This window comes from Megalobrama amblycephala, linkage group LG5 (genome assembly GCF_018812025.1).
Source record: "Megalobrama amblycephala isolate DHTTF-2021 linkage group LG5, ASM1881202v1, whole genome shotgun sequence".
NCBI lineage: Eukaryota > Metazoa > Chordata > Actinopteri > Cypriniformes > Xenocyprididae > Megalobrama > Megalobrama amblycephala.
The window spans coordinates 30,804,355-30,826,469 of NC_063048.1; the positions used below are offsets into that span (position 1 = coordinate 30,804,355).

The 22,115-nt window shown below is 36.8% G+C and overlaps 1 protein-coding gene across 1 annotated transcript; it reads right to left on the reverse strand.

Moving 5' to 3' along the window:
• Window positions 1-625: 625 nt before the first annotated feature.
• On the reverse strand, window positions 626-21,938 carry cenpf (centromere protein F). The gene is given in 21 exon segments (XM_048191812.1): window positions 626-1,165; window positions 8,554-8,729; window positions 8,899-9,327; window positions 9,577-9,751; window positions 9,872-10,033; window positions 10,199-10,333; window positions 10,417-10,569; window positions 10,654-11,279; window positions 11,282-12,659; window positions 13,003-16,160; window positions 16,275-16,410; window positions 16,545-16,667; window positions 16,822-16,950; window positions 17,058-17,183; window positions 17,265-17,467; window positions 17,619-17,883; window positions 18,632-18,723; window positions 18,805-18,917; window positions 19,079-19,275; window positions 19,373-19,581; window positions 21,785-21,938. Coding segments are annotated over 20 exon segments (8,136 nt in total). The 5' UTR covers window positions 19,535-19,581; window positions 21,785-21,938; the 3' UTR covers window positions 626-967.
• Between the last annotated feature and the right edge of the window lie 177 nt (window positions 21,939-22,115).

A 22,115-nucleotide genomic window follows, 5' to 3' on the forward strand; every position in this document is an offset into this window, starting at 1 on the left:
TTAATCTAAAAGCCAATTCAAAATATTAAATATTATAATAATATACAAATAATTCTGATATCATGCAGAAAATACCATTTTATCTTAGGTAAAGAGACATATCTGCAAATTGTCCACAGTTACTTTATTGTTAAGCCAAACTCAACATCAAAACAGCTTTTGGTGTCAATAATTTAAGTAAATGGATTGACTAATAAGAAGGGTGCTGTGTTTTAGGGAACAAATTTTAATTTAGTCAAGATGAAATACTCATTGTTCATTATCAACACATAATCTGTCTCTAGATTATAGTCTGTCTTTTTCTTCCCAAATCCTCTCAATTAGACCTAAACCAAACCTCAGTGGAGATCTTCAAAGTGAATTTAAGAGAAAAAGGTATTGATTTAAGAGCCCTAGGAGGACCTGTATTGAGTCAGAACCTGAACTGACTAACAATTAGATCCCTGTTTGTTATGGGTTCTTTAATAATAGACATCTGTATTAGACTGTCTGCAAATAAATCTCTACATATTACACAGCTTAATGCTTTCAGGCTGTAATCTATCATTGTGATAAAATCTGCTGTATTTCTTGTGTGCGAGTAAACAGCCAAAAGGCTACTTATAAAGAAGTACACAAACAAACATTTGTTAGGCAGCATAAAGTTTAGTAAAGCAGTCAGAAAAAAGCAATGACATACGGTAAAATGGAGTGATTAGTTGTAATGTTTCTATAAAAATACAAAAGGATAAAAGAAATCAAGTCAATATAATACACTAAAACTATACCGCTATTCTGTGTTAATGATAACTGATGTGGTTTTGTGTTTTGAAATAGTAAAAAAAAGAACGAAAATATGAGATGTACAAAACAAGAATCAATATGATAGCTGCTCTTGAATATTATTTACAAAGCTAAAAGCCAGTGCATAAACATTCAGAAAAAAATATAGCATTTAAAACAGGAAAATTGCATGGCATCTTAATAATCACTGAACTTGGCAGTTGTCGTTTTGTTTTGGAGAGGCGCTGAGCCGTTCATGTTTCTCAGGGGTCTTCTTGAAGCCGCGAGAGCGCCTGCTCATTTTCTGCTCTGTCACAGGGTTTTCACAGCTGTTTTCTCGTGGACTGTTGGCGAGTGGAGATGATACAGCCATATTGCTCAGGATTGCCTTAGGAGCCTGGACCTGAAAGTACATGAACACAATGTCAGAAGAGAGCAACGCTGGTCTGTCAAAAATGCCCAGCAGCAATATCAATGTTCAAAAACAACTCGTACTGTACATCTCTCTGGGTGAAGTGCCAAGTGCAAAATGTATATATATATAAGATGTTGCAATCAATCAATCTTCTGTCCTCTCCTAACCCTTGTCCTTTACTCAGCATGTATTTTCTGGAGAAGAACCAGTGCTGAGAAGTCCTTGAAAATTGGCTGTGCTGCAAGCTGACTAATGGTTTGCTCATCCCGGCTTGCATCTGTTTCATTCAAAGTTTAGTTGTTGGTTTTTCTGACATATTATCTATTAATAAGGGCTGTCAATTTTATAAAAATCTTTTGAGGGAATTAATTACATGATTTATTAATCAAATTGTGTATACTGTACATATAAACATCCCTTTTTCAGGATACTGTATTTTTAAAATAATTTTGTAAAATCCATAAGCTTTAAAAATCATTATTGGGAAGTAGGTTTTTCATGCTTATTCAGTGAACCATAAACAATCATTGCACATGCACCTTTGGAACAGTCCTCAAGACAATTAAAGTCACAGTCAAAATAACTGACAGAGGCTGCATCCGAAAACTAAAAAAATGCTGCCTTCGGAGGACCCGTTCCAAGGTAGGGAGGCATTAAGGCACATCTGAATCCAAAGTTAACTTCAATTCCTGTCTTATGAGATGCCTTCATCTGATCGATTTTTGAAGGCAGCATAGATGTATCCTTTGCTGCCTTTGATATCCCACAATTCAACGTTTTCCATTCTGTGACAGTTGAGCTAAAAAATAAATATGACATCTGAAAGTTGCAGTTGGTGGTCAATTTGTCTGTAAATGTATGTTTTTGACCATTGTTTTCCACTTTTGATGTCATTTTTAGCAAGAAATTACTATTGTAGTACTTAAATATTTGCTTAGTTATCACCAGATCTCACTCTATTTTACTGTAGATCATTAAACCATTATGCTGCCTCATAAGTCTGTCCAAAATTAGTTTCGTGAGGTACCTTTGTACGCAAACACTTCCTGCAAAGTCAGTGCCTGATAGGGCAGCGAGGCAACAAGTCAGCTGCCTAAGTTTTCAGATGCAGCCACAGATTCTAAGAGCTTTCTACTGACTCTGAAAAATAAAAGAAAGATGGCCAGGGTCCCTCTTCACCTGTGAGTAACATCTCACAGCAAGAACTGGCAAATCTGCAGCAGTCCATGAGGATGTTACAGATACCCTAAAACAGGAGTGTCCAAGCTCGGTCCTGGAAGGCCAATGTCCTGAAGAGTTTTGCTCCAACTTGCTTCAATACAACTGCCTGGAAGTTTCTAGTATGCCCGAAGAAGGCCTTGATTAGCTGGTTCGGGTGTGTTTAACTGGTTGGAGCTAAACTCTGCAAGACAATGGCCCTCCAGGAGCAGGATTGGACACCCCTTCCCTAAAGTGACCTTTGAAAAAGCAAAAAAATATTCAAACTTTCATGTGCACACAAGACACTTTTTGCATGCTCATGAGAAACTTGTGCATTACAATTTCCAGGTTATGTATACTATAACAGGAGTATGAATGCACATTAATTAATAAAGATACATCTGCTCAAAACTAGGCATTCGTTAGGCCACTGTACCTCTAATATTACTGCCTTGGGTCTGCTTTAACACATCCTCTGTGACGGCCATGAAATGGGCTGATGGTGCAATACGACTGTGTGCATTGTCCTATTTGCCAAGTTCAAGGGTCCATAAAATAAAATATTGATACTTTAAAAGTGCTCAAAATTTGGCTTTTGTGAGGGCAGTGTTATATTTCAAGGCCTTAAGTCTGCTTGAACAAATGTAACTCTCTGAAGGGAGAGGAACCGTGCCGCAAAATGGGCTGATGGTGCAATAGGTGGCTCAGTGTACATTGTTTTTTATGAACCATTAAACTTAGTGTGCATTAGAGCTTAGATTCTCTGCCCGAGCCCGAGCCCGGACTCGGCCCGTGGGTCGGGCCGATATTTCCCGCCACCGTCCTCGGGCCGGGTCAGGCCGGGCCCTTGATAAATCACGTCACGTGTCATGCGCAGCGTCTCGTCCACTCGCACACGCGTGACGCATCTGTGCGTGCTGTAGGCTACTATTCAGTAGCTTAAAGCCTCGTTTACACTGCACGCGTGTGCGGCACGTTACGGCTGCGACGCGGCTACCGGAGGTTATTCGCGGCTACTCTAGTCAATGCTCGTGTTTACACCAGCCGCGCCGCGGTGCGTTTGAGAAGCGTCCCAGAAGGGGCTCACTGCGCCGCTTCGCTAAAGATAGGCGCCTCGCCTATTTTTGACGCGCAGCTCAAATACAAAATAAAGTCAAAATAATCCTGTAAACTCCTGCTGATATTTCACATCACTACAATGACAGAAACTGAAGACAAGAGATTCGAAGTTGAAAAACTTGAAATTTCTTTGTTTTTGTTGTCCATAACTGGAATTTTAAGTGTGTTAACTTCATCTGTATGGCTACAGCAAAATAAAGTATGGCATAGCAATAAACACAATCAAACCGGACAAAATATAACCATTTAGCCATTAAAAACATGAAAAATTTAACGAAAACAATATTGGCCAGGCAAATCTAGTGGTCTCGCGAATCCAGCCGCTTCTCTTCTGAAATGCTTCTGGTGTGAGTTGACACTGCTCAGAGGACGGAACAAAACCTTGTCGGAGCCATACGAACAGTGTAAACGAGGCTTAAGTACAACATGGAGCTTGAAGAAGCAAAGAAAAAAATTAAAACAGGAGAATTAACTTTGAGCAAGTCTGGAGGAAAATCGGAGGTATGGAAACATTTTAAACTAGTTTTAATAAACAAACAACGCAGTTTACATGCTTCTTCCTTGTCGTATTATTCATTAAGATAATAATTAATAAATGCACGCACAATTATGAACTTGATAAATGTTACAGATATGTTTACTATGCACAAACAAATGCTTTTCAACTTACATGTGCAAAATTCAGAATTAAATGAATGTGCTGCAATTTGTACAAAAAGAGAGTCTGCGTGTTTTAGCCATTAAATAAGCACATTTAGTTTCAAGTTTGTTAAGTTTTGTTTTGAAGAAAGATTTTCTTTAAAGTGAATTTCGTTTAGTATAAATTGTATCTTAATTTTAATACATTTTTCATCATCCAATTACCTCGATTTAATACATAAAATGCAATATAGCAGACAATGTAATTATGACATGGAGGCGCCGGCGCGCCGCGGTCACACACCTTTTGAAACTGGTAACACACGCTGTCACCGAATTTACAAATGCACATCTTGCTTGTTGCTCACACATATATTATGTTGAAATAACAATATGTTGAAGTAACATTATTAATAATAATTAATCTTTAAGAATATTTGATTGAATGCTGAATGTTGAGCTTGTTCAATTTAATAAAATTAAAACTTTAATTATGATAATTAAAATAATTTAATATTTAATATTGAGTGGCCAATTTTTGCTCATTTATTAATAGTATTTATATAATTTATATAACTGCGCAGCTCCCCCCTGTAGCCTAAATGATCTAGCACAGCAGCACCTGCGTAAAAAAAAAAAAAAAAAATCTGGCGCCGCCCCTGGTTATAACGGCCCACATATTAAAAATGGTCGGGTTTAAATCGGGCTCGGGCTCATAATTACAGTGGACGTGTCGGGCCGGGCCGGGCTCGGACACAACGTGCTCGGGCTCGGGTAGGGTCGGGCTTGATTTGTTGGGCCCGATCTAAGCTCTAGTGTGCATATAGGACATTGGTACAGTTAAATATGATCAAACATTTGGATATCATTAGGGCAGTATATTTATATTGTCCCACATAAAACTTTAACAGCAATTAAAAATATTGGTATAGTAAAATGTGCTAAAATTTCGAATTTCACAAAATCAAAACACCCTTTATTAAACCACTTCAAATTTAACGCATCCTTACTGGTGGTGGAGAACTGCTGAGTTTTTTCATTCAATCCTAACAGTGTTTATTGCTAGCAGAGCCATAGACATATAGGACTTTAGAAAAAGTGTTGCGTTATATAAAAGAGGAGGCTCATGCATCAATAAATGACAAGTAAATAAGTAGCTGGATTCAGCCTCGTACTACACAGACTGCTCTTAAATTCAAAATTTGACCACTTTTTAATCAGCCCAATGCATACAGCCATATTGCCTTTCAGCCCATTTCACACGTGGTTTCAAGGATGCCACAGGGGAGACGTTAAAGTGGACATAAGGCCGTGATATTATAAGCCATGACAGGTACACTGGACCCTTGAACCTGGCTTTATGGACCCTTGAACTTGGCAAATAGGACAATGCACACAGCCATATCGACCATCAGACCATTTTATGTCACGGTTTCTTGCCATCACAGAAGATGCGTTAAAGCGGACATAAGGCAGTGATATTAGAGATACACTGCCCCAGTGAAAGGCAAATTTTTATTAAAATCTTTATTAATTTACTGTTTTCTTCATAGTAAAATGGCAGTGACGCACAACGGAAATAAGTTATAGTATACATAAACCAGAAGTTTTAATGTGAGCATGCAATACTTTCTCATGAGAATGTAATGGTTTCTCATGTAATAGTTTCTCTAGTGTTAACATACATATTGTTTACATCTTGTGACAATACTATTGAAGCAGTGATCATTTTAACTGTTACATATTGCAATTGCCTCACATTCTTGCTTTTTTTAATCAAAAAAAGGGACAAATAATTTTTTTGTTAATCAACATTTTGCCGAAAGTGCTAATGATCTAGCTTAACTTGTCCTGAACCTGGATTATCTCTTTAAATTGACACATGGAAGCAGGAATGCAGAACTTTGGATTTTATAAAAGCTTAACTATATCCTGAATCAGGTATTCAAGGTGGTGAAGGGTATTTCTGGGACATATGAGTAACTCTGCAGCATGTGGTCTCCACCTCCCTTTGAATTCTTGAAGCATAAATGGGAAAATCTCCAGGAAATGGTGACCTGGGGTAAGGTGACATGATCAGAGCTACAGAGGAAGTTAAAAGCTGACAGGAGAGCTTTAATGCCTCAGAGCACTTAAGTCTTCCCATCTAATCTGAAATGTCACAGTTTCATCTAGAAATGCTTTCATGGTCAGTAACTTTAAGAGTGGCATAGTGAGTTAACTACAGACAGCAGATACATTTTCTAAAAGGTCTATGATGCCCTCCTGTGGTTAAAGACTGAGGAATGACAATGTTTTCAGCTACACAATGAGAGTTTTTAATGGCAAATAAACCTCACATGGTTTGTATTCCCCCATTTTTGTTCTTAAAAATGATTATATTATATCTATATTCTTTGTAATTAGGATAAAATGTTCAGGTTTGTAACTATTCTGGTCTACTATTAAAATATGGTATTACTGCACTGCTAATACTGTTGGCTGCTTAGACTAATTGTTTGTTTTTCCAAATGTGTAAGTTGATTCATTGATTCCCAAGCATTCAAAGCCACAGATTTGTTCACAAAACATCACTGTGTGCTGGAGATCTGCTGTGGCATTAGTTGGAACTATTATTTCGTTGCAAAATAGAGCAAACAATATTGACAATACTGCGTTTAAAACGTATATCACTTAATATTACCTTTTTGTTTGTTGCTGAAAAATTGCATTCTTGCTCATATAATATAAATTATATTAAAAACAAGAACTCAAACAGGGTATGTTTTTGTATTGAAGAGAGTTTGTGTCTTAAATAGATCCCTATGCACAGTCTGTGTCTATATTTGTTCGTCATGCTAGTATGTGTTAAAACCCCACTTTTACCAAGGTACATTGTCGAGAACGGTTTTAATATTATTTTAAGGTGGGGTAGAACTAAATGAACAGCAAATCTCAGCATTTTGTACCCCAGTTTGGTCTAGATAAACAAATCTTAGTTTTTCAACAATCCAGTATCCGTTTTGCTGGCTTTTGACACGTTGCGTGAAACGCAACCCTGCTTTGACTGATTGTATAAAGAGTAGAACTGTAGGCCCTTCTAAACTATTAATAAATATAATTTAAGAAGTATTATTAGATCTTACCATTTACAAGTGGACAATGCAATATTGCCATTGGAAGATTAATATACAGTACAGTCCAAAAGTTTGGAACCACTAAGATTTTTAATGTTTTTAAAAGAAGTTTCGTCTGCTCACCAAGGCTACATTTATTTAATTAAAAATACAGTAAAAAAACAGTAATATTGTGAAATATTATTACAATTTAAAATAACTGTGTACTATTTAAATATATTTAACAAAGTAATTTATTCCTGTGATGCAAAGCTGAATTTTCAGCATCGTTACTCCAGTCTTCAGTGTCACATGATCCTTCAGAAATCATTCTAATATGCTGATTTGCTGCTCAATAAACATTTATGATTATTTTCAATGTTGAAAACAGTTGTGTACTTTTTTTTTCAGGATTCCTTGATGAATAGAAAGTTCAAAAGAACAGCATTTATCTGAAATACAAAGCTTCTGTAGCATTATACACTACCGTTCGAAAGTTTGGGGTCAGTAAGAATTTATATTTTTATTTTTTTTAAAAGAAATTAAAGAAATGAATACTTTTATTCAGCAAGGATGCATTAAATCAATCAAAAGTGGCAGTAAAGACATTTATAATGTTACAAAAGATTAGATTTCAGATAAACACTGTTCTTTTGAACTTTCTATTCATCAAATAATCCTGAAAAAAAATATTGTACACAAATATTTTGTACAATTGTACACATTAAATGTTTCTTGAGCAGCAGATCAGCATATTAGAATGATTTCTGAAGGATCATGTGACACTGAAGACTGGAGTAATGATGCTGAAAATTCAGCTTTGCCATCACAGGAATAAATTACTTTGTGAAATATATTCAAATAGAAAACAGTTATTTTAAATTGTAATAATATTTCACAATATTACTGTTTTTACTGTATTTTTAATTAAATAAATGTAGCCTTGGTGAGCAGACGAAACTTCTTTTAAAAACATTAAAAATCTTAGTGGTTCCAAACTTTTGGACTGTACTGTGTATATATATATATATATATATATATATATATATATATATATATATATATATATATATATATATAGTTAATTTTTCACCAAGGATTTAGACAAACGTTCATGGAATCAATACTATCATCATTATCATCATCATCATCATCATCATCATCATCATCATCATTTTGCATTATAGTTTACTTTGCATTATAGTTTACTTATTCAATGTAAAAGTTTATAATGAATACGAGAAGATAGAGTTTCTTAATCGTTAAGTAAGGAAAGATGTAGTTGGTTGTGGTTGCAGGAAATAGACAGGTAGTTCTACTCACTGTGTTTGATTTTCTGCCCTCTGCTGTCTGTTTTGAGATTTGCACAGGATGTTCTGCTGAAATGAAGTTCTGCTGAGACGCAGTCGTTCGGGCGGCCAGACGAGGGCTGCAGCGCTGCGCAGTAGTTCTGCGAACGATGAATGGGCTCATCTCTCCAATTGGAATATCTGCAAAACCTGTAAAGAACAAAGTGATGCAGAGGTATGAAAATAGCAATCAATGACTTCTTCCTTCGATTGTGATAGTTCCATTGAGCTCAACTCACATATAAATGTTGATGTGTTGCCTTGATGTGGAAAGCTGTGCCATGAGTACAACGAAAGGCAAATTGTGATAACCTCTCACCTTTCTGAACAAGTTCAGGCAAACCCTCTGGTCTGAAATCCTCATCGTCTTGTGTGGCTTTAGGTGTGGCAGCCGCAGCTTTCAGTCTCTTGGTGATACTGTGCAGGGCTTCCTGTGCTTTGCTGGGGGTATCATCCGCTGCTCTTTGTCTCTTTCCCGCTGGCATGCTCTTGGTGTCTTCCACTGGCTTATTGTTCTCCATGTCACTCTTCTCAGACCTCAGGGACCGCCTGCTCTTGGGTGTCTTTGTCTGGGTGCTCAACTGCTTGACCTGGCTCTTGAGGCTTTCGTTGGTCTCTTCCAACTTGTGAACTTTGACCATGAGGCTGCAGTATCGGTCCATGCTGTCGTCCGCCTCACGGCTCTTTTCCTCCAGAGCTTCCTTCAGCTCCTGTAGTTCTTCCTGCAGGGCGTCACTGCTGCCATCACCTGTTAAACATGAAAGATGCTGTAAAAATTATTTTATAAAAAAAGGGACTATCTATCTGTCTTGCTTTAAGGTGAAGTACTGTGTTCAAAAGTCTGAGATTACCTGTAAAAATGCTTATACTTTGCTTTTTTTTAATTTAAAAAACATGAAAAAAAAAGGCAGATGTGAAATTCCTTGACAAAAAGGAAAAAAAGGAGACAGTCCAATGCAAGTTAAGTTTACCATGTTCTCTTGAGTTTTGTCCATACCTTGTTTCTGTGAGGCCTGCAGTGCTGCTATCTGTTGTCCCTGCTGCTGAAGTTCTTCCTGAAGTGCCTGCTTCTCACTCTCCAGCTGTTTGCATGACTTCATCCACAAATTGATCTTACTTAAAGCACTGTCCTTCTCTTTGGACAAGCGCACAACCTTTGAGTCTAACTCTGCCTACAGGGATCAAGACCAATAAACTTAAAATTTAATTACTTTACTACATCTTAAATATAGAATGACAGTTGTGTCCAAAATAATGAAAAATGAACAGAAACAACAACAACAAAACAATACCTTTTCATTTTCACAATATCCCAATTTATTTTGTAACTCCTTTAAGGCGGACTCCACATCTGCATTTTGAGACTTGAAGCTATTGAGGTCAGATAGATACTGTGCAGCCCTTTCTTCAGCCACCATCTTTTCTTCCTTCAGTGCATTAATCTTCATCTCATGCTGTAGAACATAACATAAAGTAATAAAAACAATAATAAATATTATATATATATTTTTTTATATATGTGATTTTTTCAATTGAATTCAACATTTCACAATAAGGTTAAATAAATAAGGTTATTATGCATTATGTTACCACATTGTTGCAATATTACATCTGCCCACCTGCTGCTGTACATTTGTCAGGTTCTCCTCATGTCTCCTGTTATTTTCCTTCATCTGAACATCATGACTTTCTTGAATATCAGATACATTTTTCTGCAGACCATCTTTCTCTATTGTCAATGCTTCCAAGCCAAGCTGAAAGGTGCAATGAAAATGTAGTGTAAGCAGAGACTGAACATCAATGAAGCCAGTGTAAATCATGGTGAAGAAATTCTTACCTTGTACGTTTCGATTTGTTTTTGAGACTCCTGCAGTTGACAAGTCAACTGATTTTGATTAATCTCCAATACATTATGCCTTTCCCTTGCCTCAGACAGTTCTTGTTGATGTTGCGTGTGGAGGTGCAAACTGCTCTCATGTAGTGCATTTAACTGAAAATGAATGCAAATAAATGAATAGATGTGAAATGAAAATGAGGTGGAAAAAATAAACTGCTAAAGGTGATGAAAAAATACCTTTTCTGTAAGTTCTGAGTTCATGAGCTTCATTGAATCAAGTTGGCTCTCTAGCTGTTGGATATTGCTCTCTAGAGAAGTGACATTTTTCTGCATGACCTCTATCTTGGAAGACTGCATACAAGTCTTCTCCTCCAGCTGTGCAATAGTAGACTGTAACTCAACCTTGTCCTTTTGCAATTCATCACGCTCTTCCTGAATTGAAGATAGCACACGCAGCTCATCTATTTGTGACTGAAGTTGGGCGTTTTCTTTGCTAAGCTCCTGCTGTCTGTTTTCAAAGTCTTCCAAGACTGACTTGTTGGTTGAAAAAAGCTCCGCCTGACACCTTTCATATTCAAAGACTCTCTGGGCAAACTCTTTGTTTTCAGATTGCAAAGACAGCAACTGAGAGGTCAAATCCTGTGCTTTCAGTTCTTTCGATTTTACCTCTGTTCGACAGAGTTGAAGCTCCTCCTCCATGGCACCAACTTTAAATTGGAAGTCTGTGATCATTTGTTGCTGGTTCACTGTTGCCTCTTCCGCAGATTTAAGCTTTTCAGAAGCTGCTTGATTGGACAACTGCAATTCCTCAATTAGGCTGTTCTTTTGCTGAAGTTCTTGCTCAAGTTTATACTTCTCCTCTTGAGATCCTTCAGCTCGGTGACCATCTCATCAATTTTCTTGGTAAGCTCTTGCTTTTCAACCTGTATTTCCTCAAGCTCAGCTTTGGCACTCTCTGCTTGAAGAATGGCATCCTCAAGATTCTGTTCAGAAAGTTCTTTTTCTCTCTCAAGCTTTTCAATGTTGTCCTGAAGAACATCTGCCTTCCTCTGTGCAGCTTTGAGCAACTGACTCATGTGGTTCTTTTTCCGTTCATCAGATTCAATTCGTACCTTCAGTTTTTCAATGCCCTGTCTCATCTGCGCTACTTCCTCCTGAGTAGAAATCAACCTGGAGGCTATTTCACCTTTCTCCAAGAGGGACGATTCAAGGGACTGGGACAGCCTGACATTCTCATTCTCAAGTGAATGGATTTTGGAAGACATGTTTTCAGACTCTCTTGAAGCAAAATTCTCATCATTCTTTAAACTGTTCAATTCGCTTAACAAAATTTTATTGTCTTCAGACAAAAGAGCCACTGTATTCTCAAAGTTTTGAGACTGTTGAAATAGTTGCTCTTTTTCTCTCCTCAGCACATCAATTTGGTTAGATGCAGCTTCGTTTTGCCTTTTCCCTGCCCTAATGTCCTCTTCTAGTTCTTTTATAAGTTCTCGTGTATCGGTCTCTCTCTTCTCCAGAAGCTCAGCCTTTTCTTTCCACTTCATTAAGGAGTGATTTTCACTTTCCCTTTCATCAGCACACAAAATAAGCTCTTCTTTAAGTCGCCCACCTTCTGCCATAGTTGTATTAAGTTGTTGTTCAAGGCTGCAATTTGTCCTCCTAGCTGCTTCAAGCTCTGCTGCTTGCCTTTGTTTCTGTTCTTGTATCTCCTCTATGTCAGCCTCCATGGACAGGATGTGCTTCTCTAAATTGGCCTTCTCAGAACGCACTCTTTTTAGTTCGCTCTCAATCTGGAAAAATTTCTCATCCCACTCACCTTTTGCCATCTCTAAGCTTTCCATCATCTCTATAACATCCGAGAGCTGGCATTTGGAGGTCTGTAGCTGTAGTTCCAATGAATCAATCTCTATTTTCAACTCTCCAATGTGATTGTTCAGTTTCTGGTTTTCTTGAGTGATAGACATCAATTTGCCTGTGCTGTTTGTCTTTTCTATTTCCATTTCACGGACTTTGCCCTCCAAGTCTGAGCACAAATGTTTTCTAATTGCCATTTCAGATTCCAAGACTTCAAACTGGGATTGCAAATGTTGAATCTCCTCTTCTCGCGTCTTTAGAGTTTCCTTAAGCGATTCGAGTTCCACATGTGATTTTTCACTTTCCCGTCTAATATCTGGAGTAGAGTCTGACTGTTCAGGATGATGCATTATGTTTTCCTGTGCTTCAGGTGTCATTTTTTCCATTTCCTGATCAAGATAAAAAAATGTTATAAATACAAATGAAGAGAAATGACATCAAATAGCTTTTTGATATCAGCAGTGCTGTAAACCTATTTTACAGAGGTACATTTTCAAAATGCAACGATTTAAAGGGGAACTCTGTCATTTTCTAGGTTTTTTTTCATACTGATGGGATGATTGTAACATCACACAAAAGGAAGTTTTCAGTTCACTAATGCAATTGTAAAAATGTGCAGATCAAAGCCAGTCATAATTAATTTATTTCACAAGTGAAATTCACATTTGAGTCAGCAATTTAACTGATAAAATTCATAAAATCTGAAATTACATTGTGAGATAAAAAGGTTACCTGCGAGGTTTCAGTAGCCAGTAAGGAGGATGATGATGCAAGGTCCAATTCCTGCAGTTGCTGCATGGTTGTCTCCAGTTGTGAGGACAAGATCTGTGTGTGTTGTTTTTCTTCTCTGAGTTTGGCCTCCAACTCATTTTTGATATTGAGCATTTGCTCCTCCATGCTCTGAAGCTCTTTAGAATGCTGTAATTTGAGTTGCTCTATTTTAACCCCAGTTTGCTCCTCCATGGTTCTGACAGTCTCCTTAAGAACATGAGATAACTCCTCAAGCTCCTTGGATTGATTTTGCATTAGCTCTTTCAGTGTTAATTGTTTGATATCCTCATCTGATGACAAGGATGTTTGGGCCTCTTCTTGTGAATTAAGCTGCTCTCCATGTGATGAAATATTCAGAACAGAAGTGTCTTCTTCAAAGGGCAAAATAGATGTGTTGGCAAATGCCATTTCGCAAATATCTTGGTCATTCTCATATGCGATTTGCTCTTTATTAATTGTGTCTGCATCAGAGTTCGAAGCAATATTCTTCTCAGACTGAAGCTGTTCTATGCGAGTTTGCTGTTCTGCAATCTGAAATAGCAGACAATCATGTGCCTGCTTTATTTTTTCCATTTGCTCCTGAGAATTCTGAGCATCTGCTTTTAATTCCTTGATATCAGATTCCAACTTTAGTTTTTGTTCCATAAGATGGTTGTGCATTGCTTCAAGGTTTGCCCGCTTGCAGTTCTCTTGCTCTAGGGAAACTTTAAGTTTTTCATTAGTTACACGGAGAGACTCCAACTCTGTGACTAATGCAGAACTAGACTGTTGTTCCTTTTGTGTTTCCTCCAAACATGCAGATAGTTGTGACACTTCAAGTACACTCTTTGTATAGTCGTCTTTGACGGACTCAAGCTCTGCTTGTAGGGTGGTCCTCTGGGCCTCACTCTCACCTAACTTTGCTTCAAGAACACTGATGTTGCCTTGCAGCTCTTCTACTTGTGCATCAAAGGAATTAATGCAGGTTTCATTATCTTCAAGATCCATCTGCAACATTTCAAGCTGTACTTTGATTTTGCTCATGTTCATATTTTTTTCATTCAATGTCTCTAATGCTTTAGCTTGCTCAGATTGAGCCTCCTGAAGTTTGTTTTTCAAAGATTCAATCTCACAGGATTTTGCATTTTCTTGGCTTTTCAGAACAACCAAAGCAGCTCTGAGACTTTCTATCTCCTGCTCATGCGGAAATGCATTTTGTTTCAAGTCTTCAAGTTCCTTTGCAACTTTCTGATAGGAATCAGTAACCTCCTTGAGTTGGTACTTTGATAAGTCAAGATCTTGCTTCAGCTTTACCTTTTCGACAGCAACCTCCTCTAGGTTTTCTGAAGCATTTCTGGCCTCCAAACATTTGCTCTGTAGTTCTGCCTCAAGGACACTGATGCACTCCTCTAAACTCTTTTGTTTTTTCAAACGAGTTTCCATTTCAGAGACATAAACTTCAGATTCCTTGTTATGTCTCTCAGTGAGCTCCTTGATACTTGTCTCTAATAAAGCTTTTTCTTCAGATCTGTCTAGTAATTTTTTTTCCAGACTTAAATTCAGCTCTACAGAAGTGTCAAACCTTTTCTGAAGACTTTCTAGGGAATTCTTTAGTGTGGCAGACAAATGATTTGAGGCCTCAAGCTCACTTTGTATTAAAGCAATCTTTTCTGCCATGACATCTTTTTCAGCAAGTGCTTCTGTCATTATGGAAACCTGTTTAATGTGATTTTCTTTCTCTTGGCAAACAACATCGTGGAGTTTTTGAAGGTTTTCATACTTCTCAGATAGATCGTTTGCTTTATTTTCAATCTCTTGTTGTTTTACTTTAAGTTGTGCGTTATCCTGCTCTAAGCTTGATGCTTTCCTTCTTTCTTCTTCTATATCTTTTGCAAGATTCTCAGCTTTTGTCTTCTGATTTTCCAACTCAGTGACAGTCTGAACTTGTAGTTCCTTTATTTTTTCTAAGGAACTTCTGGTTTCTTCTGCCTCAGAAACAAGACAATTAAACTGCTCTTTAAGAGAACAGAAAGACTTATTCTTTTGTAGCAGAGATTCAACTTCATGAATAAGATCTTTTTCCCTCTTCTCTACCAAAGACACTTTCTCTACTAGATCTTCTTTGACTTTAGAAAGATCGTCAAGCTTTTCTTGAATATCTGCATTTAAATCTTTTTGAGACTTTAGGTCTGATTCCAAGAGGGCAGTATTCTCAAGAACCTCCTGCAGGGATGTTTCCACATTCAGTTTTTCTTGTTCCAACTGATTTTTTTGTGCAAGGCGGTCTTCGCATTCTTTAGCCAACATGTCTTTCTCTTCTTTGAATTTCTCTAGCTCCTGCTCTCGCAAGGCAAAGGATTCGTGAAGATGCTCAATCTCAGTTCTGTTCAGTTCAATAATGGAGTCCTTTGATTTAACCAAGTCGCAAGCACTTTCATATTCTGCAAGGAGTTGACCATGGGCCTGCTCCATTCCTTCAACCTTACTTGTTTCTTGATGCAGTTTAGTTTCAAGCTCGCTCACCTGCTCCTGCATTAGAGTGATTTGTCGCTTCAAATTGTCCATCTCCTTATTATGTTTTTGATGTGTCTCACTAAGCTGTTGTTGAAGCTCCTCATACACTCTACCCTTTTCCTCCAGCTCCACACATTTTATAAGCAGTTCCCCTTTGAGTGAATCAATCTGACCAGATAGGCAAATCTTTTCATTTTCTAAATCTTGCATCCTTTTCTGAAAGCCGTCATGAGCATCACTGAGGTCAGCCTTGTCTTTCTCCAGATTTGCAATTTTATTCTGCATTTCCTGATGGTTCGATTCAGTGTTGTTAATCAACTGTTCCTTTTCATTTTTCCACTCCATAAGAACCTCATACTCTTTCTTCATCTCAGCAACTTCTTTTTGACAGGAGTTTGAGGTCATTTTAAGGTCTTCATTTTCTTTCTCCACAGCACAAATCTTATTAGCTTTGAGTTCAACTTCATGAACTAGTTTTTGCAACTCAGCCTGAGTCTTCATATTCTTTGCTTCTGTTTCACCCAGAATTTTCTTGACATTTTCCAATTCTTCAGATGATGATGCAATTTGGCGGTCCATTTTTTTAAGAAGCTCAGTCAGTTCTTCACTCTGGGTTTGTGTCTTATCTGAAAGTAACAAGTAAAAATTATTAGAGGTATTTTTTTTTTGAAAATGTTTTAAATGTTATAATGTAATATTGAAAATTTACCAGTGAGATTTATTACACTTTTAAAACATACTTTTTAAATCATCCACCATTGTGCGGCTTTTGGCAAGGTTTTGCTCAATACTTTGTTTTTCCTCTTCTAGTTGTTTGACCCTCTTCATTCCTTGTTCTAACTGACAACTGAGAGTGTTCTTCTCTCTCTGCATCTCCTAAGATAAGCAGAAACAAGACAATTACATGCTTATAAACTTTAGTCTGCATACTCCATAAAGTAAAATCTATTATTATTAATGAAAGCAAGCCAACTAATACCTTATCTTTAACAGATACACAAAGAACTTACATCAAATTTCTTCTTCAACTCTGCCTCCTTCACTTGACTCGCCTGTAATGTCTGCTCAGACCTGAGAAGTTTCTGTTTTAGCTCTTCCAAATCTTTCTCCAGTCGATTCTTTAGAGCAGTTACCTTTGAAACCAATGGCATTCTGTTGTGATTAACTTGTTAATTAATGGCCAAAATGTGTATAAAGTAATACAAAACAAAGAAAGAAAATATACTTAACAGAAATGTGTTATTAATAACATTCATAAAACAATATTCAGTTGAATTTTCAAATTACCTTATCCATATCTGACTGCAAAACATTGTAGTCTTTTTTGGCTTGCTGGATCTCCATACTCATTTTATTTTTCACCTGGTTGAATTGCTGATCAAGAGCTTGATGGGAGCTTTGAAGTTGTGCAAGTTCCTGAAATGAGTGAGAAGACAAACATTTGTCAGTTTCAGCTCCAGATCCAATATGCAGAAATATAAAACAAATCTTAAATCATATTTAAGTAAGTAAGGAGACAAGACCTTTTGACTCTCTCTCTCCAGGTCTTTTATTTTCTGCTCCAGAGATCTATGCACGCTTTCAGCATTATGTCTCTGACAGTTCATCTCCTCTGTTACCTGCTTCAGCTTCATCTCAACTGATGAACACTAAGGAGGCAAGGACAAGATAACTTATTATATATACCTATATAATATGTAGTGTAAATGCATTACACGGACCTACTTTACCTTAGAAACCGACTGCTCATACTGGCCTGTAGCCTTTGTGAGTTCATCTCTGGACTTGCTCAGGAGTTTGTCCTTCTCTGCCAGATCTTTCCTGGCCATTTCGAGTTGACTTTGAATTTCACTGAATTTATTAATCTGATTCTTCATATCTTTCTCTTGAGCCTGAAGACGGAGCTCTAATTCAGAGACCCTTGATCTCAGATCTGAGCAATAGAAGAAAGCACAAAAAAAAGAAAGAAGCAACAAATGTGTGACCTCAAGGCATATGAAGATTATCACTTGTAGTGCTGTATTCAAAAGCATATTCTCAATTATGTAATAAAAAAATTAATCCATCTGTAAGGTCAGACCAACCTTGATTTATATTCTTAAGCTGTTCCATCTGCTGTGATCCAGCTGTGTCACTCTGAGTGCCTGATGTGAACTGCTGGTGGGGCTTTATTGGTGTGTCATCAAAAGACCATGACATCCCAGAGGGTCCGTTTCTTCTCCTAGATGGTGTCTCCATCACAGTCTGAGACTGATGACTGTGTGTTTGGTCTTGCTGCCAAGGGAAAATTGAGGACCCTGTCTGCTGTCTTGCAATGTCTTTATGGCTCACTGCAGACTGGTTCAGAAGCTTCAGGTGTTACAAAAAAGAGATGCATTATTACGTTTAAAAATTGAAGTAAATTCTGTCATTTACTCAACTTCATGACGTTCCAAAACAGTAAGACTTTTGTTCGTCTTTGGAACATAATTCTGAATTCTGCCCCTCCACTGATAGTCTACATAACTACCACTTTGACGCTTCAAAAAGTTCATAAAGAGATTGTAAAACTAATCCATATGAATTGAGCGGTTTAGTCCACATTTTCTGAAGACACTCGATTGTTGATGAACAGATTAAATTTATGGTTTTATTCATAGATAAACATTGATCAGTGAACATAAACAGAGGCTCAACCGAACCTGCTTGATGCGTGAGAACGAACCTTATTGGTTCTTGCGGAAGCTCAAACGTTCTGCGTAACACATGAGAATGAACCTCATTGGTTTTCGCACGTCAAGCAAACATGCTTGAGCTTCCGTTTACCAGAACTGATGTGTGAGTTGATGAATGTTTATATGTGAATAAAAGTCTAAATTAAATCTGTTCATCATATAAAGCGATCGTGTTTTAGTTTTACGATCACTTTATGAACTTTTTGAAGCATCAAAGAGGTAGTTGCGCAGACTGTCAATGGAGGGAGAGAAATCTCACAGATTTCATCTTCATTTGTGTTCCGAAGATAAACAAAAGTTTTATGGGTTTGGGACGACATGAAATAACCCTTTAATATAACACCTAGCTACAAGGCTCTTCACCAAAAATTTATTTTACTTACTTTCACATGCATGACTTTGATTTCAGCTTCCAACCGCTTCCGCTCCTCAACCTCTCGATTGTATTTTTCCTGTAGTTCACTTATTTTTGAGTCTGAGGATGCAATATTACAATGTTAAATTATGTTGCATTCATTCTGAATAGCATTTTTATTTTCTGTAATTCATATCTTACCTTGTTGCCAATGATTTGGTGTTGCAGGGGTTGCAAACGTTTTCTGTGGTGTACTAAACTGCTGGATTTCTGAAGAATGTGAAGTTTGGGATCGTTCCAATTCATGCTTATACCTGAATAAAAAACATAAAATTAAGCCTTATTTGGCTAGTTTAAAATATGTTTTGACACAATGTTATTACACATTTTATAAATAAAAGTTGGTTATCGAATTTTTAAAAAATATTATATCGACAACCTTGTCACAACAAAGTATTAAACACAGTCCACTTACTTTTTGACCTCTTGCTCTAGTCTATCAATCTGCTTCTTGCACAAGTTTAGTTGACCCTCCAGATAATTCACCTGTTGCTCCTTTGTTTGGATGTCATGTGTAAGTTTCTGTTTAGTCTTTTCCAGATTTTCACAAGACTCTACCAAAGACTGGTTCTCCCTCTTAAGGGCAGACGCTTCACTTTTCTCACTGTCCATCTGTAGGGAAATACAATACTTAAAAATGTAGATATTTAACATTTATCAAGAAGCTATACCTGAGGAAATCCACTCCAATGTTTCTCAGGTAACTGACCTTTTGCCTCTGTTTCTGTAAAGTAGCTTCAAGGGAATCCATCTGAAACTGTTTCTGTTGCCTTTCCTTCTTTAACTTGTCAAGCTGCCCTTCAATCTCTTGGATCTTTTGTAAGGCCTTTGCAGGAAGGCCATCCTTCCACTCTTCTACAGCCCAGCTCATACTTACTGAAGACGCTGTGTTGCTCCTTAAAGACACGCTGGCATGCTCTGAACAATGCAAGATAGCAGATAAAATATTATAGAATCATATACTGTATGTATAACCTAACCTTGAGATAAAACAGGCTACATATTGGCACAATTGATTATATACAATAGTATACAGTTGTGCTCAAAAGTTTACATAACAATTTGCAGATTCTGCAAGGGGTAATTATTTTAACAAAATAAAAGAGGGATAATGCAAAATGTGTTCTTTTTTATTTAGTACTGTCCTGAATAAGATATTTTGCATAGAAGATGTTTACATATAGTCAAAAAAATAGCTGAATTTATAAAAATGACCCGTTCAAAAATTTACATACCCTTGATTCTTAATACTGTGTGTGGTTACCTGGATAATCCACGACTGTTTTTATGTTTTGTGATGGTTCTTCATGAGTCTCTTGTTTGTCCTGAACAGTTAAATTGACCAACAGTTCTTCAAAAAAATCCTCCATGTCCTGCAAATTCTTCAGTTTTCCAGCATCTTTTGCATATTTGAACCCTTTCCAGCAGTGACTGTGTGATTTTGAGATCCATCTTTTCACACTGAGGGCAACTGAGGGACTCAAACACAACTATTAAAAAGGTTCAAACATTCACTGATGCTCCAGAAGGAAATACGATGCATTAAGAACCAGGGGGTGAAAACTTTTGAACAAAATGAAGATGTCCAAATTTGTCTTATTTTGTTTAAATATCTAATTTCTTCATTTACTACTGCCCTTTGGAAGCTACAGAAGATAATCACATGTTTCCCGGAATACAAATTAAGTAAAATTTATCTTGATCTTTAAATTCAAAAGGTTTTCACCCCCCGGTTCTTAATGCATCGTGTTTCCTTCTGGAGCATCAGTGAATGTTTGAACCCTTTTTAATAGTTGTGTTTGAATCCCTCAGTCATCCTCAGTGTGAAAAGATGGATCTCAAAATCACACAGTCACTGCTGGAAAGGGTTCAAATATGCAGAAGATGCTGGAAAACTGAAGAATCTGCAGGACCTGGAGGATTTTTCTGAAGAACAGAGCTCAGTTTAACTGCTCAGAACAAACAAGAGACTCATGAACAACCATCACAAAACATAAAAACAGTCGTGGATCATCCAGGTAACCACACATAGTATTGAGAATCAAGGGTATGTACATTTTTGAACGGGTCATTTTTATAAATTCAGCTATTTTTTGACTATATGTAAACATATTTTAGTTAAAACATCTTATTCAGGACAGTACTAAATAAAAAAGAACACACATTTTGCATTATCCCTCTTATTTTTGTTAAAATAATTAACATTTTGCAGATTCTGCAAGGGGTATGTACACTTTTGAGCTCAACTGTACATAATTTAACTGTAAGATACAAAAATGTGTCTCACATTTATTATAACCATTGTCAAATCTACAAATTATTTCAGTTAAATGAAGACTTGAGGATGGTTTCGAACTGATGTTCAGCTTCATCTAATGCATGGTCTCCAGTCTGACAGAAAATCTTATGATGTTGACAAATTATAGTTCACAAAATAATCATATACATTTCACACATGCTGTAGCTATTTAGTTTGCTTGCTAGGACCTACTTAAAATGAGAGATTATTATAGATTTATTTATGTGACAGAGTTTACATGTCACAAGTGCTTACATGTACATACATCTAGTATTGTAACAATAACTTAAAACCAGAAAAACTACAGATCTCATCAGGACGTGTGTATTTTTTTAGACTCATATCAAGTGAAATATAGAAAGAGGACCTTCAGGATGAAAACAGAGTTTGATATTACCTGATTTCACTAATATTTTATGGACACAGCTGTGAGACCTTATGAAGTTTAAGTAATAAAAATTAGCTTAAACCTATAGTTTCTTTAAACAATTAAATATTTAGTTTATTTAATCTATATAAGTAGTTAGTTATGATCTGAGGTGGGTTTTATGTTTAGTAAGCGATATATTTTTATAGAACAATCTAATAAATAATAAATTAAATGTTTAAATCATATATGTTTTAATGGCAGGTAAAGTTACGCAAAAAATGTTTCATATATAAACAAACACGAGGCGACTAGTATGACACATTACTGAATAATAGAAATCATCACGCGGATGGTTTTAAGACATCAAAATTACTTTATAACGACAGAGACTTTTGACATCTCATTCTTAACAATGAAATACTGCATTCTACAAAAATTATATAATATCTTACCAGAAATAAAGAAAGAACCCCTCACGGTTACTCCGCGATTGATCTCTTGTGTTTTTCTTCAGTTACTGGAGTGAAAAATTCAAACAGAGTTCAACATCGTTGTTGACCGAATGCAGCGTCGTCATTGGCGCGTTTGACGTGTGACGTAGGAACATATTGGCTTCTGATTGGACATTCCTGTCCATTCGAATTTAACTCCACCTATTCTTTTATATTTAATTATTTCGGAATTTAAATGAACTACTTCTCGGGTGGATCAGTTAGCTCTCATCCAAAAGTCCAGACGAGCGACGACTTGCAGAAAAGAACACTTTTATAGACAAATAAACGC